The following is a 16,970-nucleotide window of genomic DNA, read 5'->3' on the forward strand; positions in this document are numbered from 1 at the left end:
TTTTTTTCTTTCTTTAATATTTTATCTAGGTGTTCATTTTAGGACATAAAGAAGTATAATAAACATTTCATATCCACAAATATGTTTCCTGGTGATTCAATGGATTTATTTATGAAGGTAAATTCTTAGATAAGATTTCAATCAAGGAACAAAGTACAAAAAAATCACATCAATTAGGTAAAACAATCTGTGAAGCAAATGTGTCGTTTATATTCCGTTTCATGGTCTTATATTTATTAAATCTCATATAGATGAAATAGACAATTTTAATATCTCGTGAAAATCAGAAAATCACATTTTTTTCATACTGCATATGATATTTAATCATCATTAAACGTTGTAGTTAGCCTTTTTAAAAATTAAATAATGTTTTCAAATATATAACATCATGTTAATCTCTGCTATTCGGCCCACTCAATACACAAATCCACATACCTTTAACAACAAATATATGAATATTTTTTGCAAATATTTTTTTTTTATTTTCAACGGAACAGGTAATTAGTCTTTTTTTTTTAAATTAATGAATCGATTTTATCCTATTTCTTTGTCTACTACAATACATTATGAGGTCAAAAGTCAAATATTGCAATTAAAAACACTAATGTACTATAATAGTCCATCATTCATGACGTAGAGTAATGAAACAGATGTAGTTGGAAGCAACAACTGTTTGTTTTACAATAGAGCAAATACAACTGCCACTTCTATTGTCATTACCGCAAAACGAGTATTTCATACCCAAACTGCAAGCTCGTCAATATGATATATGCTCGGCACAACATTTACCATTATGAACGCAATAACCTTATACAAAATAGAACAATATTATACAATATCTATACAGGAGCAGTGTACTAACTCAAGTGCTGAACAAATGTGCTTAAAAGTTGCTTATAGCAAGTCTAAGAACCAATATTTTGTTATCTGCAGTACCTCCTTTTACATTTATTTTTTATTTACATTTCATTGCTCAATTATTTATTACGTTTTTATTTTACAATCGTTGTTTTTTCAGCACCCAGCTATGTCTTTTTCTGTCTTGGAAATACTCATTGATACGGTGCTGAATACGGAAACAGCTAATACTACCTCAACTAGGTATGCTGTACTTGTTAAAATAGATTATACAAATATCGAAAGAGAAATGTGTTGCATTTCCGTTTTACTTTTCACAATACCATTAAAATGCCGAAAGACATAATTTAGTCATAAATGTGACCTTTTTCATTAAGTGACCATGTTATATGGAACGTGTAGGTGTACTAGCGGTAAGTTTATTACCACGTCAATTTATTCACTGAAATTCATATTTTTACAAGTTTCCAAGAGGATACTTATATATCTTTCTAATTGACTATTTAGCTCTGCGTGTACAACAGGAGATGTTCTAGATACCGATGCTCAGTATCTTTTCTATCAAATAATGGTGGTTCCGTCTATGAGTACATGTATATTCATTTAGAAAATACATCAAAATGTAGACAATGTCGATTGACTTATAAATGTATAATGAATATACGTTCGGATCACCAGACAAGCTGGTCAACGCAGATATTTTAACATAAAAAGTCCATTGATTGAAAGGACAAATAAAAGGCAAAGGTATTTTGAATGAGGAATAGTTAAAATCGATAAAATGGATAGGAGTAAATTAACAAGTCGTTACAAAATAAATAACTGTGTTTAACAACGGGTGTTTGTAAAATTGGTGTGTCTTTTTTTTACGATTTCCATCATCAACATTTGCAATCTCACACCACGCAAAAGGTATATGTTAAAGCATTATTTTTCATCACATGATTTTTAGTTTCTAGAATTTGTCATCCTTTCATTCCTGATTAAAAGGAAATCAAAATATCCGGATAAATGTTGGTCACGTCCTGGAATTCTGTTGTGAGTATTTACATAATGTAACTTAAAGTTTGGCATACTACAAACATATGTATCTTGCTTATTCAAAAAAATCTGATTTCACAATGTCCAATTTTAGCATATTTATTTTTCCTAAAAATTTAAAATATAAAATAAGATTTTTTTATACGATAGACAGAAACTTTATCGGACCATGAATTATGATTCGTGAGCAATCTCTGACTTATAAGTAATATACTGCTACTTTTTTTCTATTTATAGCATTGAAAATACATAGAACGATATTCAGAAATGATATATCGTCATAGACCGAATATATCTATTTATCATGTCAAAAATATGGTATTGTCTTTAAGTTACAAGGATACCACAGGTTTGGATCAAAATTGCTGTTTTGGATTATTTTCTTAGATTAAAATAATGTGTTTCCCGATTATTAGAATAATGTGAATAACAATAGAATGACTTGCCAAAAATTTGACACAAACTTGCGGGTTTAAGCTATATCCATATATATGTTTTATATGCATTTCGTTCAGTTTATTTTATTTTATTTTTTTTCATATCACGTACAATCTGTTGTTTCACGAGTTCAACTTTGGAGCAATACTTTTACCTGTTATTTGTAACACCTCGAGTTATTAATAATATACTTTTTCGGAAATAAAATCAATATTTCCAGTCCAATGAATTTGTATGAGACACAGAACAGAATGTCCTTCGTAGCAGCATTTAGTTCCATATCTTTCCTGTTTTATGAAGTCATCTTGAACGCTAGATACATCTTTCCATTTACAGGACATTTAGGGATACGCTGTGAGTGTTAACAAAATACTGAAATAAGCTTTTCTATTTTTCTTCATATAGAAGTAATCGATGTTAAGGTTTGGTTGCGATGTAATTTTACGGGTTTTCATTTCATATATCTGTAAATCACAATTGTGTTCAGCACTTTATCAGCTGATTTACTGCGATTCTTAGAACCAAAGTACAGAGGCATGTGTTTTAATTACTGTCTTTGATATAAAAAAAAGGGTCAAAGAAATAAACTACGCTCGTCGATTTCAAAGTAGTCTAATAATACCAAAAAAAAATTTTTAAGTACCAAAAAAAAACTTTAAATAAAAAAACAACATACATATTTTTATTATACAATAATACATGTGGTGCCGTGCGAAAAATTCTGAAAGAGATAGAATGGGTTTTGAACCTGCAGAGTATTATTTATTTTTAAAATACACAACAACGAAAATACGAGTTTTAATCAGCCCTTTATATTTTGTGACATAAATCAATTATTTCATTTCAGTTTTTGTAATTTTGTTATCTGTGATATGTTACGGGTTTATCTACTTTCCAATATTTGCCGCATTGACTTTGAGATCACCGATTGGATATGTATTCGGAAGCCTCCACGTTTGGGTTTTTGTTTACAAGGCATATGATGACACATTTAGCTGTGCATCAGATATTGACAGTGTGAGTATATATAAACATTCATGATTTATGAAAACTGTCCATTTGACAACGATCTCATCTCAACTTTTATTATTAAATTGCAACAAAAGATTATCTCTTGCTAGTAACATCACTTAGAATCAGTCGATAAAATATATATCGCTGCTGGTAGAAATATGATCTAAAACAGTTGTGAATACTTAATCACAAGGTAATACATCTAAAAAACACAACTTTCTAGAGATGCTCATCTAACTTCAAACCTAGGTTAAAATGAAAGCGCGAATCATAAACATTAAACACAAATATCTAGACGTACGATTAATCATTTGTTTGTTTCTCTTTTTTTTCAGTTAGATCAGTTTCTGCTGGTTGTGAGGAACTGGCCGAAAGTTTTGTCTATTACATATCTAGGTATAGCCATGCCTATACGATTCTTTATATCTCTAGGAATATTTCCTCATATACCAGTAATTCACCCAAAAAATAATATCAGTCCGGATATAAATAGTCTTGACCATATAAGGACTTCGCACCTAGGACGACATGTCAGGAAAATATTTCATGAACCGGCAGAAGTTGTAACTAAGGAGGAGTAAGTATTAAACACAAATACGACTAGTTTTTGCACAAATAAAACCAATATATTCATTTCGTATTCCAAGTAATAAATTATATTTAATTAAATAAATATTGTTTTTACGACTTTTTAATAAAGCACTTCCCAGGCAAGACGGCTATATATTATTTTACTAATATAGAAAATAAATCGCACTAAATATGTTATGGGTATGCTCTATTGAATTTGTAGATCAGCAGATGGTATTAAAAACAAAATTAAAAACTTTGTTAAAGGCATAATCAAGCCATGGATATACAGAAATAATCCAGGTAAACAATCCCTTAAACCTTCATTTTTTTCTTTTTTGAAATATTGTGTTCCTGAGTTTTCTTCTATTTTAAAGACAACTTAAAGAAACGTGACTTTCCTGTTAACCCAAACGGATTTCCGGACCGCTAAGCGAACGTGTTGCCGCTAAGATTTTATGTAGGTTTTAAGGGATTTTTCCTTTATTTCGCAAAAATCAAAGAAGCTGAAATATAGAATTGTGTTAATCATTTGATAAGAATGCACTTATCTCAGATACTTTTTACTTGAAACAAAAAAAAATTGGTCCCCGATTTTTCCTTTCTTTTTCTTTTATTTATTTTTTCATTTTAATTTATAAGTACTTGTAATTTTGATTTTATATGTTCTGATAAGGCATGATATTCTTAAATTTCAAATTACAGTTAACTATATAAATAAAATGTCCAAACATTGTTCTGTGTAATAGGTATAATCGTCATTATATTGGCATCAAAATGTAGCAAAAATTATTACTAAGAATTATGCTTACTCTATTTAGAATTCAAGTACTCAGCAAGGATATTGTCTGTGTATTTTGTTTCCTTCATTCTAATTTACACGGTGAGTTAATCAACGAATTTTTATATTAGAATTTATCAATATCAAGTTGTAATGAGAACCTGAAAGTAAAAAATAGGACTACGTGATTTTCATGTGATAGCCACATTTATATAAAGTACATGCATATTTTATGTATGAATTTGTTGTACTATTTTGCTTAGCGCCACTGGTGATTTTTGCTAGGTAAAGAACAAATTTACCTAAAAACATGCGGGCACACCATCTCGTTAAGCATTAACAAACATTAGAACATGCTCATCATTTTGGACAGATACAAATGTATTGTTTATAAGTCGGAAACCGTCAGACAAACACCATAGATACGTAAGATACGCGCACTCCTCCGTTATTAAGCAGCTTCTCGCATATTGCGTAGAGTGATCGCTGATTGAAATTTAAATGTATCCTTAACATCTGTCTAACGATAAAGCAACGCTCGTTTTACGTCATCAAACGTTTCCCGAATATATATTAATCTCCTCAACGTTAGTCTGACGATTTGAAAGCATATATGATGTAAAGAAAGTCATATAATAGAATAATGAATATCGTATCAACCAGATTGTCTTATGGTTGGCTTGGGTACGTTGTGTACAAAGTCAAATTAATTGGTATAAAGAATTAAACACTTTATAAGAGCTACATATAAGTTTACTGTGTGTAACAGGTTCTTAATGCATATGTAGCTTAACTTTATGAATAAATTTATCAAGAAATTTGTGTTTGCTTGTGCAAAGGAATTGAACCTAAGTAGATGGTATGTATGTAATGACTTTACCTTCCAATATTTTAAATAAACGTTCAGAATTAACCTTTATTAAGACGATTCAGCAGAAGAAAGTGTTTGAGTGTATGAGTGCGTGTTACCTTTCCTTACCTTTTTGTGTGATTTTAAAATTAAAAATTCTATCAATATTTACCATTGCCTTCCAAGTCACTTATAATACTGTTTTGTTTTGTTTTTTTTTTTCGCAGGTAACCGTTGAAGTGTATTCTTTTATCGTCCCTGGATTCAATGCAATATTAGAAAATATTCTCTTAATCTTGGGAACTATAGGTTTTGAGGATAATATTTATGACTCTGACGATACAATTGCAGCCAGAAGGTTACTGTATCTGCTGTATTATGTCGTAGATGCCATGAGAAGTATGTACATTAAAACTTTGTTTGTAACGTCATAGAATTTTTCAGTCTAATGATAACGAGAATTATTTTTTTTTATTCAGTAACGAACAAATCCTCAATTGAAAATGAAACCAACATGATCCCAATGGTACAGACAAAAAAGCCACCATTATTAATCACTGTGCCAACATCGCCGAAGAACGTCATGCATCCACAAAGAAGGGGCACTTTTACCTTGCTAGTACAAATTCAAAGCTTGCTGTCGCAATGATAAATTTAAAAACATTTGAAATTGTTGTTAACATAAGACAATAAGAAACAAATTTGGAATATTGAATAAATTAAATACGACTGCACAACCATCTAATGGTATATTTAGGGATAGAAGACTACTTATCAAGGATGCAAGATCATTTAAAATCCAGTAACTTACTATTATTTCTTTTCAGTTTGCATTATTTGTGCCACAACTTTTGAAATGATACTGTCATCTTTAATTATTTTCCACATGATATCATCGTACAGGTATAACTCAACTTACATCCTTTTCAGTTTAGAAAAGTGTTCATTTTCAAATATATATACAGAGTACTGCATTTTGCGCTTCGTCAGAATGATATTCAATAAATTCTTTATAATTTTGTGTTATCAGTAATGTAAACTACTAGAACTATTAGTCTTAGTTCTATTAAAAACGCCTAAAACAACAACACGTTTTTTTTTTTATTTTTAGGAAAAATCTCCTTGGCCTGTATAAAGGGTCGAATGTTCATCTACCTCCAAGTTCTGATAAAAGCAACCCAAGCCTCATGGTAATTACTTCCACTGAGTGCACTATCATATGTAAAATTCAGGGAAACAAAAGATAACGTACTTTTGGCCATGGACACCTATTCATTTCTTTACTTCCGATATTGCTACGTCTTCATAAACCGAAAACTCGGGGGGAAAATAACACACACAGAACAAAATATTCATTGTAGTTAGGAGTTAGACCTAGGGTAAGGGACACAAATCTTCAAACCAGTGATATGTTTGTATCATATTCAATTTCACTAAAGTCTTTCAAGCTTTCATTTGAAACAGAATGAAATCAGTCCAAGTTACTCTGATGCTTACATGAGAATGATGTAAAATGCTGAATATAAACATTCCAATGATTTGTAAGAGTTGTGTTCCTTACCCTAGGTCTACCCACTTAGATTAGTATGAACAAGAACAGGGTATAAATATTATGTTCAAATTTAGCTCGACAATGACGTTTACTGAATGTCTTCATTGATACCTAAACCTTTACACCGAGTTTTGATTACAAAAATGCAATTGATTCTTTGTAATTCGGTCATTAAAATGTTAATCACATTGTAGTTTTAATCACAAGTTAGCGCACCATATTCAGTCAATGTAATACTAACTACTAAATAAAATTTCTTAAAATTCAAAATGGATAATAAAAACTACGAATTTTACATACCATATTTCTAAATAACCTCTATCATAGAAAAGAGAAATAATAGGATTATATATAAAAAAAAAAAAACAGATGCATACAAATAATTTTTTTAATTCCTACAAAGTCATTATATTAAAATAAACAAAGTCTAATAAGGACACATTGTAAATAACATTTGGCCATCTTGTACTTAGTTTTAAACACTTACAGGTCGGAACAATGCGATATACCGGTTATCAGATCGCCTACTCTTTATGGGGTAAGCTAATTTTACATTTGTTTTTGTTTAACTTACATGACTTGACGATGAAACAGCTACGTTTGTACCATAAACAATTCACTGTCAGTTTCCTTTTTTTTACAAAACAATATAGACTATAACCTCAATGTAATTTACACACAGAAAGTCAAAAGTAAATTATTGTTTAAGTTCTATTGTCACAAAAATGAATATTAAGTAGAAGTCTGTGTACGAATCATGCAAATTTTGTAATAGGTGATACATTTCAAAGAGTAATCAAGGGAACCAAGATTCTAGCAGAAATCAAAAGAATGTAATCCAGGAACCGGACATGGAAAACAGACAATCACAACAAAGAGCATAAAAGAACTGAAATAATACATACAAAGGAACAAAAGTAAACTCTGATTCCACTTATAACTGGGAGCATGGACCAGGTGCATTGGTAGAGTAAGCGTCCTCTGCTTTTCTAGCAACACGTGTAGAGAACGGCTTCACATTTTTATTTTTGTTTGTTTAGTTGTTTTGTGGGCTAAATGATGAAATGTATTATCATTCATTTCCATCTGTCAGATCATAGAAGATTATTGAGATTGAAAATACAATAGTTTTTAATATATTTAATTAATAATTAATTTTAATATAGTTAATTTTGGATTCTACAGTATATTCTATTTAACTTTTACCTTCTAAGAGCACGCGTTATCTGACTATAAAGTCACTTGTTTATTCTGCTAACTATAACATTTTAAACAAAATATCAAAAACAAAAATATATAGGCTTTCCAACCATGAATCATATTTTGAATGATTCTTATCTTAATGTCTCGTTTATATATATAAATACGAAAATGGTACACTTTTCCAACAGGTTATGTCATACAGTGGCTTATATTCTTCATTGTTTTCATGGCAATTGCATTTATCGTGACCCTGTATAGAGCCGGTTATGGTGATATCATAACAGACAGAATGCGACAGTTATGGTAATTGTGTAAATGTATAAGAATCAACAGTGTGTGTATAAGGTGTGGCACGTAAAAAACGCAAAACATTTATTGCATTATCCAAGTATTTATACTCCTTAACCATCAAAGTGTTTGTAAAGTACAATTTATCGGCTGATTATTACACAGAATTGTACTTAATTGTATTTCGCTGGCATGTTTGAGATTCTATTCCGTTTACCAATTATAAAACATACGTAACATTAAAGAATGTTGGCCAGTTATAATTATCCACAACAAAATCTTTTATCATTGATCTTGAGTCCCAACTTAACATATTGGTACAAAACAATAATTAATCACTTAAAACAACCCATTTGACTCTTTTGTAGGCCAGCACCTCTCACTGCTATTGGTCTAAGTATCGGTCAGTTGTTACTGGCTAAATTTCTGTTCCTACAAGAACGTGGCGACTTACTTGGAATAGATAACAGGTTTTTGTATCAACACATTTGTTTCTTATGTATGCCATATTAAACACAAGTCCAAATGAAATTCAGATATTATATACAATTGAGGTGATCCGTGGTGTAGAAAAACGCACCGAACCAATGCTGTTAGTCTATATTTGCGATTTTTGCAGGTAAAAATAGTCTTTTATGCATTCAATCTGTAGGAGACCAAACATTAATCCTTGTCTGAAGCAACCTAATCAAACCAAATCAAGAACGATAACTCCTGCAAAGTGCTAATTTTGTACACTATCTACTGTAAACGTATTAATTTTCGCAGGGTACTAATTTTCGTTATTTTCGCTGTTGCCTCAAGATCGTGAAAATTAGTACCCACGAAATATATTCAAATTATTAAGTCTTTTGATCGTTATATCACGGTTTCCACAATTTAGAATAGAAACATAGTTTGTGTAAGGATCTTATAATTCAACGCAATCAAGTATGAATTTGCAATAAGTTTATTATAAAAACGTATACGGTAAAAGCATGTGGGTTATAATTTCTAAATCCATGATCTTATTTACATCATGATTTGTATTAATGGTCATAGAGTACCTGTCATATCAAAGAATAGAATTCAATACTGTGCAAATATTATGTTCACAAAAACAAAATGTAAGTGTCAAACACACACACACAAAACAGGTAATCACCGATAAAAGGTTACTGTTAAATACACAGGCTGATAACTGTCAATAAAAAGTTAATCCGTAAACATGCAATTAAAGTGTCAAAATTTAATCCCTACTAAAGACTACGGTTTCGGCAATTAAGTGAGTTCTTTCTAGTTTTAAATAAGAGTACGCTGTTGATTAAAATGACATGAAGAAACTATACATGTGGACTTGTCCATTTTTATATCGTATTAACTATTAACTGAGAATAGTTAAGTGGACTGTAACTGTTCCTGAATACGGAATAAAAATGAATATGGTGGCATTTTGACATGCATGAATTACCTCTTCCATAATTTACTCAAGACTATTTACCTATACGATGGACAATGGGGATTTATAGTATAGCAATCCTAAATTCTGACATATTATTTCATATAGCAGCATTGCTTATGTAACAAGTTGAAATATACAAATATAGTGCTTAACAACAATGTCAGTCCTAGACAAGTCTTGTTTTTTTTCAGGAGAGGATTCTTCCTGATGTCATATTTCATATTTTTCTACAATACATTCCTTGGGTTTATTTCCTGTTTATTGCGAATAATAAAGGCGATTATCATTGGTGCATTATTTTTGGGACGACTTGATCATAGTACACTCCCTCGACGCTTCCAACTTATGGACCCAGGTAAAATTACAAAATAAATATTATCATAAAAAAAACTTTATAGTGTAATTCAAAAAACAAGTACATAACACAATAAGCAAAAGATGTATCGGTGTATGTAAATCATCACTGTGTATGTAGGTCTTCTCCATGTATGTAGGTCGTCTGTATGTATGTACATTGTCTGTATGTATATACATTGTTTCTGTGTAAGTAAATTATCTCTGTGTTTGTAGAGATCGTTTCTGTGTGTGTAAATCGTCCCTCTGTATGCAGATCCTCTTTATGTTTGTATATTGTCTCTGTATAGCTAAACTGGTTTAACAACAAAATGTTACCTTTAAGAAAATCCATCTGTACAGAGATTTTGAATAAACGATTTTATATTGAGCAGAAAAAAGTTTTAAAAAATAGTTGTACATGTATTGAAAACTGCGTTCAGGTTCTTTGGTATTATCACCCTTGTCACGAAAGGGTGGTGTAAACACAGTTTCAAGTCCGAGTTATTTATTTACTTTTGTTGCTTTGTATGTATTATTGTGGTTATTTTATGTTCTTTGTTGAGTGTATCTGTTTTCCATGTCTGGTCTTTGTTCCTGGATGACATTCCTTTGATTACACTTTCAACCCTCAGCCTTTAATTCTAAATTTAAGGATGCTATCACTTAAACACAATCAAAAGAATACTTTTGAAAGGAAATTCAAGGGAACCATAATTCGAAGGGTAATCGAAAAGATGACTAATCCTAAGATGACTACTAGATTAGGGAAATAATCACACACAACAAAGAAAATGACATAAGCAAAACAAATGGGAGTCATGTCACTTTTTGACCACGTACTGAAGTGTTAGAGCCGAGACTTTGACGGAATTTTTAAGATCTACTAAGTTTTGTTCTCGCTTTATCGTCAGGGTTTGATGCATATGTCGGATTCATGCACATGGAGAATGCTCACTTCAACCCCATTCTATTGACATTTATTGACATTCTTAAGCAGTTGGTGCCTAATGATCCTGAAGTAGGAACAGATGAAGAAAAACGTAAGTAGCGTTTCTTATTATTATTTAAGGCCTTGCTTTGATGGACGGAGCTCAATATCGTATTAAAAGACAAAGCAGCACATCTGCACTTGCGCAATCGTAAACTTCCATGTCGACAAATATCGTTTAGCCATTCATGGTTCTAGTCTTACATTTTATTCTCCGTGCTCATTATGTATAGACCGTCATTTGTGTCCTCTTTGCTTTGTGTTGATACATTTACTTGTAGATGCAATATCAAAATATTTTGAATAATGCTATTTGTGATTAATTTACAACTAAAACTATTTTTGCATTTAAAATCGCAAAGAGTTACATACGCGAAAAGAGAAAATGGAAACTAAAAATGTGTCAAAAAGATAACAACCCTACTGAACTGAGGTAAAAAAACATTCAAAAGGAAGGCTACAAACGGTGAGAAATTTTCAACACTGGGACTCTTTACATTACACTAAACTTTCACTTCTAATCAGAACCGATATTTTGTGCAGTGTCTTCCTTAACAAAATAAAACATCTCATTAAAATAAAAACTCTTAGTGGGGTAAGGCATGTGTGGAATATTCGTAGTCAATTTGACATATGCTGTGTTTGGTTTCTGAACGAACATTTACGCAAGATTTCCTCTCAAATAAATTGTAGGGTCAAACACGTTCAATAAACATAAATTAAAGTAAGCAACAATTGCTTGTTAGTTGCAGAAATGGTTGATATAAAACGTAAAGAAAAACAGAGACGTCATAACCTTGTACAACGGAGGTGGTACTTGGCAACCCTACTACATTACAATCCTCAACTACGTGTTTTGAGGAAAAACTTTTTAATGGAACGGTACAAATATCAAACCGCTGATACTGAAAAAGGAGAAAATGAATTAGAAAAGAAAACTGTACCAAAGAATATTCCTCCTTTGGTAAGTATTTGTCCCAATTTAAATCGTTTTAATGTTTTTTCTCGTTCACATTCGGGGACTTAGTTTAACAAAACATTCATACAAATGAGTAATGACGGAAACCAAGATTCTAGCGGAAATCAAAAGTATGTAATCCAGGGGCAAAGATCAGACTCAGAAAACAGAAAATTACAAACAAGAACATAAAGTTGCTAAAAAAATAATACATACAAAGTGGCAGAAGTGAATGATTTGAAATGAATTATTTTGAACCTCATTGACTGTTATAATTTTCATTGTTCTTGAAATAATGTAAAATTTAGAATTCTATATTATGATCATTAATAGACATGGTTCACTTCAGTTGTACAATTCCTTTTTTTTAAAAGTTGATGATCTTTATTCATCAATTATTATAACAACAAAATTACCAAACACCATACCGATGCAAAATCAAGTCACGTTCAAATTAAATCAGACCACTAAATATGACACCATCGGGGAAGTTAGTACCGCAATTGTTCTGATTTGGTACAGGCATTTCCAACGATATGATGGGTTAGATCTAGGTTCTACAGAGCGCCAAATCGCATCTCTTTCATTATGGTGTGAATATACCGGTAGTGATGAAATAGTATTTGCATGCTGGTGTGTGTCAGAGTTGGTTAATTATAGTGGTCATATCAGTACAAGAATAATTTACACAAAGCAATCATTACTCATTTTTTTAAAAGAAATAGTATTTTTTTTTCAACCACGGACTGATACATCAATAGAGAATCAAATCAAATTCACCGGTAATTGCATCATTCCGTTCCACCTTCATAGTATATAATATTCCCATTTAATTAATTCTGTTCTGACAGTTCATTAATTACTTACTGATCTAATTGACAATAATGATGAATAGATTAAATATAGTTATTTTTGTGTTCTCATCTTTTAGCAAAATGGATACAAATCTATAAAAGCTTAGACGACCTACGGAATGGAACAGTTGATGTGACATTTACGTTTTGTGTTATTTTGCAAAATTGTATGTTTGGCCATAAAACGATAATAGCTAAGTTTGTATTTTTGATAACCTTTTATGTATATCATAAAAACAGAATGGTGATGAGATCTATAGACACACTATAAAAATATTATTATACTTATTCTTCCTTAGGATTTGTAAGCAAACTGTATGTATTTTGTAAAAGAAGGTTTTTTCCATTTTATGTTTTTTTTTATTATTTATATTCACATTCATTATTATTATTTATTTTGGCAAATTAATCACTGTAACTATGTAAAACGTATTTGAAGAGTTGAATTTTATTTAAGTATTTCGTTGTAAAGTTAGCTTTTGTTTATGTAGGCTCCATGTGGTCATTGAAATTCATCTGCAAATTTTAAGATACCGCTACCACAATGACAGTATGTTGGCAACAGAGAATTGTAATCATAGGAAAGCTTCTGAAATAGAGAAAAAAAGAAAAGAGAAAATGTTTAACAACATACACAAGTATGTTATAGATACAAGCATGGTCGAATAATTAAAAATGTACTCGAACCTGTGTAAAAAAGTTCAAATATCGTGATGAATTTACAACAGCAATTTATTGTGGTTAATTTAATCATTTACAGAGAAATCTTGGTAAAACAAGTAAATAATAAACCAGAAATGTGACTGTTCAAACAAGACATCTGCTGCAGGGACCTTCCGTTCTAACGTATTCCGAATTGTGAAAATCGAACACTCGGAACTACGGACCAAATCCAATAGTCTTATCTTTGTTTTACTGTATATCATTTTTATACATTGTTTTTTTTTATATTCAAAATGATTTTTTATTCAATGTTTGATTGTATTTTGTCTACCTCCTGTGATATGATATTAGGTGCTTTTAACCAATGTTTGCGTTTTCTCTTTTATCCTCTTTTTTTATTAAAAATTAGATAGCAATCTTTATACAAAATCAGACAGGAGGTAATTCATGCATGTCAAGCATAAATAGAATGAAAAAGCATCATCTGATCCATGGGTCTACACCATGAATCACCTTACCATAGACAATGTCTGATTTTTATATGGACTGGTACTTTAATACAAAAATACCAATCACATGATTTTACTATACACAAGTTTCAAGGCGTAACCTCTCATTCGCAGTATTAGAATAAAAAATATATGAAGATCTCAAACCAAACATTAATTTTATACAAGAAGTGCAAAAGATCAAAACTATCGATATAAGAAATGAAATCCATCACCTAGAGGTTCTACCAAGTGCCATACTACGCATGAAGCCTTAGTGTTTTGATATTTTGAAATTTGTCATACCGCATATTTTTATAAATTCGATATATAAAATCTACAATAATTCGGAGTAATACAAGTCTGACTACTGGGTTGGTGAATATCACGTAGGACCTTGGTCCATTAGCAGTGTCATCGACACAGTGGTTATTGAATACAAAAATTTCGATCATATATATGACAAATTTCTATACGCTATACACGTATGAAAATCAAAGGACTGTGTTAACAAATAATCTTAAACCATTGTAGAATATACATGAAAAACAACATAGTTGAAATAACCAACATTAGAAACCTGATAATCCAAACTCAAACTGAACTGAGAAATTGTAGAGCGTATTAAGTTATAAAACTTGAAGTAAATATGAGACAAAACATAGTCAGTAAAAAACAACTATAAAACTTTTTTTAACATTGTCATTTTAAACTTCAAATAGACTATGAATTTTCAAAATATTTAAAACAATACACCATACACGTACATGTGCAAAACATTATAATATAACTACTGTGTATTTTTAATGAAAGAAGGGCACACACACACAAAATAATTACCATATTAATGACCAAACGTTCAAAGATTACTTCAAGTCTAATCCACGATTAGTATTTTAAAAGAACTTATGATTTACCTCCAATGTAACATTCATAATAAATAAAAAGTGATACGTTCGTCTAAGCAAGGTAAGAACTAATTGATTGATATAAATTACGTACTAAATTTTCTTTTTTTCAAGAATATTTGGTGCCTCCGACAAAAGATTCACATTTGCGTAATTTTTAGATATATACACCAAATAAAAATACAAAAATACCAATTATATTAATGTTGCTTATTTTGGTCTACAGCACATGCATTTCATTAAGTAAACCATCAGCAGTTTTAAAAACAAATACTTTACCATACTAAATAAATCATATACAAGAGGTTTTTAAAACCAACCAATATTTTGGAAATTTGGGAGTTATATTGAAAAGTTGAAAGGGTTTGGCGTCATGAAATTTAAAATCTTAGGATATTTTAATACCCTGTACACATGTAACGCATATAAGCTACATTATATCATATTAGATATACAAAACGTTATAAATAAGAATTGGAAACCAATGTTTCGATAAAATTCTGTATTTCTGAAATGAGTGTAGTATTTTATGGTCCGGTTAGGCGGGTAATTTCAAATTTTGTCTCGTCAACTTGCTAGAAATAGGTTTTAGGAAAATTCTATTATTCAATTTTAAATATCAATTTGAAACAATTTTGATATATGAGTAATCAAGGAAACCAAAATGCGAAAGGAAATCATACGAATGTAATATAGGGACAAAGACCAGACATGGAAAACAGACAACAAGGAACAAAAAGTAACTAGAATAATACATATAAAGTAACAAAAGTAATAAGCAACTCTACTAAGACTCTACTAAAAACTGGGAGCATGGACCAGGCGCACCGGTAGGGTAAGCGTTTATGATATAACCTCAACAAAATAAGACTGTTGAAACTAGTTTAAATTCAAAGGTGGCGAATACAATCAATTCTTATCTTATATAAAATATAAGATGATCTTGTGAAATGGGAAGCCAATGATTTTCAATTTAAAGTGTATCCACAATTGTATGGACATAGACATTACTGATGTGCTTGATTTGATGTTACATAAATTTAAACCACTACATACGTCACTCACCTTGTTTGAATGTGACGTGATATTGTCTTAATTTAAACCTCTCAAATATTTATCAAACATGACAACCATAGACTTTAAATATGATCAGTAAATACTCATTGATCCGAACAATATTTGTTTAGAAAAGACCCGGTTTACTTAGGCTTATTCATTACTTATATGTTTAAATTTGACTGGCCAATACCCTTGTGTTCATCTAATACCCAGAGCCTAATTAAAGATGGTAGTTGACAAAGAGTAATCAAGGGAACCAAGGTTATAGCGGTAAACAAAAGAATGTAATCCAGGGACAAAGACCAGACATGGAAAACAGACACACCCAACCAAAAACATAAAGTAACTAAAATCATACATACAAAGTAACAAAAGTAAATGAGCAACTCGGACTCCACTAAAAACTGGGAGCATGGACCAGGTGCACCGGTAGGGTGAGCGTACAAAGACTGATTTAAATTTTATAAACATTAAAAGATGCTTTTGCCAAAATAAAAATGTACTTTGTCACAAGACTTAAACGCCCAATTGTGTATTAAGATTTGCAGGTACGACATTATCTAACATAAAAAGCCAATACGTAATTTTAGGTTTTGCTGATTTTCGTAAATAAAATGCTAAATATATGTTTTTCCTAATTCATTAATTTCATTGGTTTGTTAATTTTACACAGAGGTTTT

At 30.7% G+C, this 16,970-nt stretch overlaps 1 protein-coding gene across 1 annotated transcript; it reads left to right on the forward strand.

Moving 5' to 3' along the window:
- Positions 1-1,027: 1,027 nt before the first annotated feature.
- On the forward strand, positions 1,028-14,278 carry LOC148626535 (receptor for retinol uptake stra6-like). The gene is made up of 18 exons (XM_088570588.1): positions 1,028-1,101; positions 1,366-1,442; positions 1,812-1,896; positions 2,558-2,691; positions 3,185-3,354; positions 3,687-3,928; positions 4,145-4,224; positions 4,743-4,804; positions 5,780-5,951; positions 6,380-6,455; positions 6,664-6,742; positions 7,594-7,642; positions 8,496-8,610; positions 8,964-9,065; positions 10,228-10,391; positions 11,284-11,412; positions 12,107-12,324; positions 13,250-14,278. The coding sequence occupies exons 1-18, from the start codon at positions 1,028-1,030 to the stop codon at positions 13,277-13,279; spliced, it is 2,058 nt and encodes a 685-aa protein (XP_088426714.1). The 3' UTR covers positions 13,280-14,278.
- Positions 14,279-16,970: the final 2,692 nt, after the last annotated feature.

Source organism: Perna viridis, chromosome 2 (assembly GCF_037379345.1).
Source record: "Perna viridis isolate PV_CMFRI_1.1 ecotype Kerala chromosome 2, ASM3737934v1, whole genome shotgun sequence".
Classification (NCBI taxonomy): domain Eukaryota; kingdom Metazoa; phylum Mollusca; class Bivalvia; order Mytilida; family Mytilidae; genus Perna; species Perna viridis.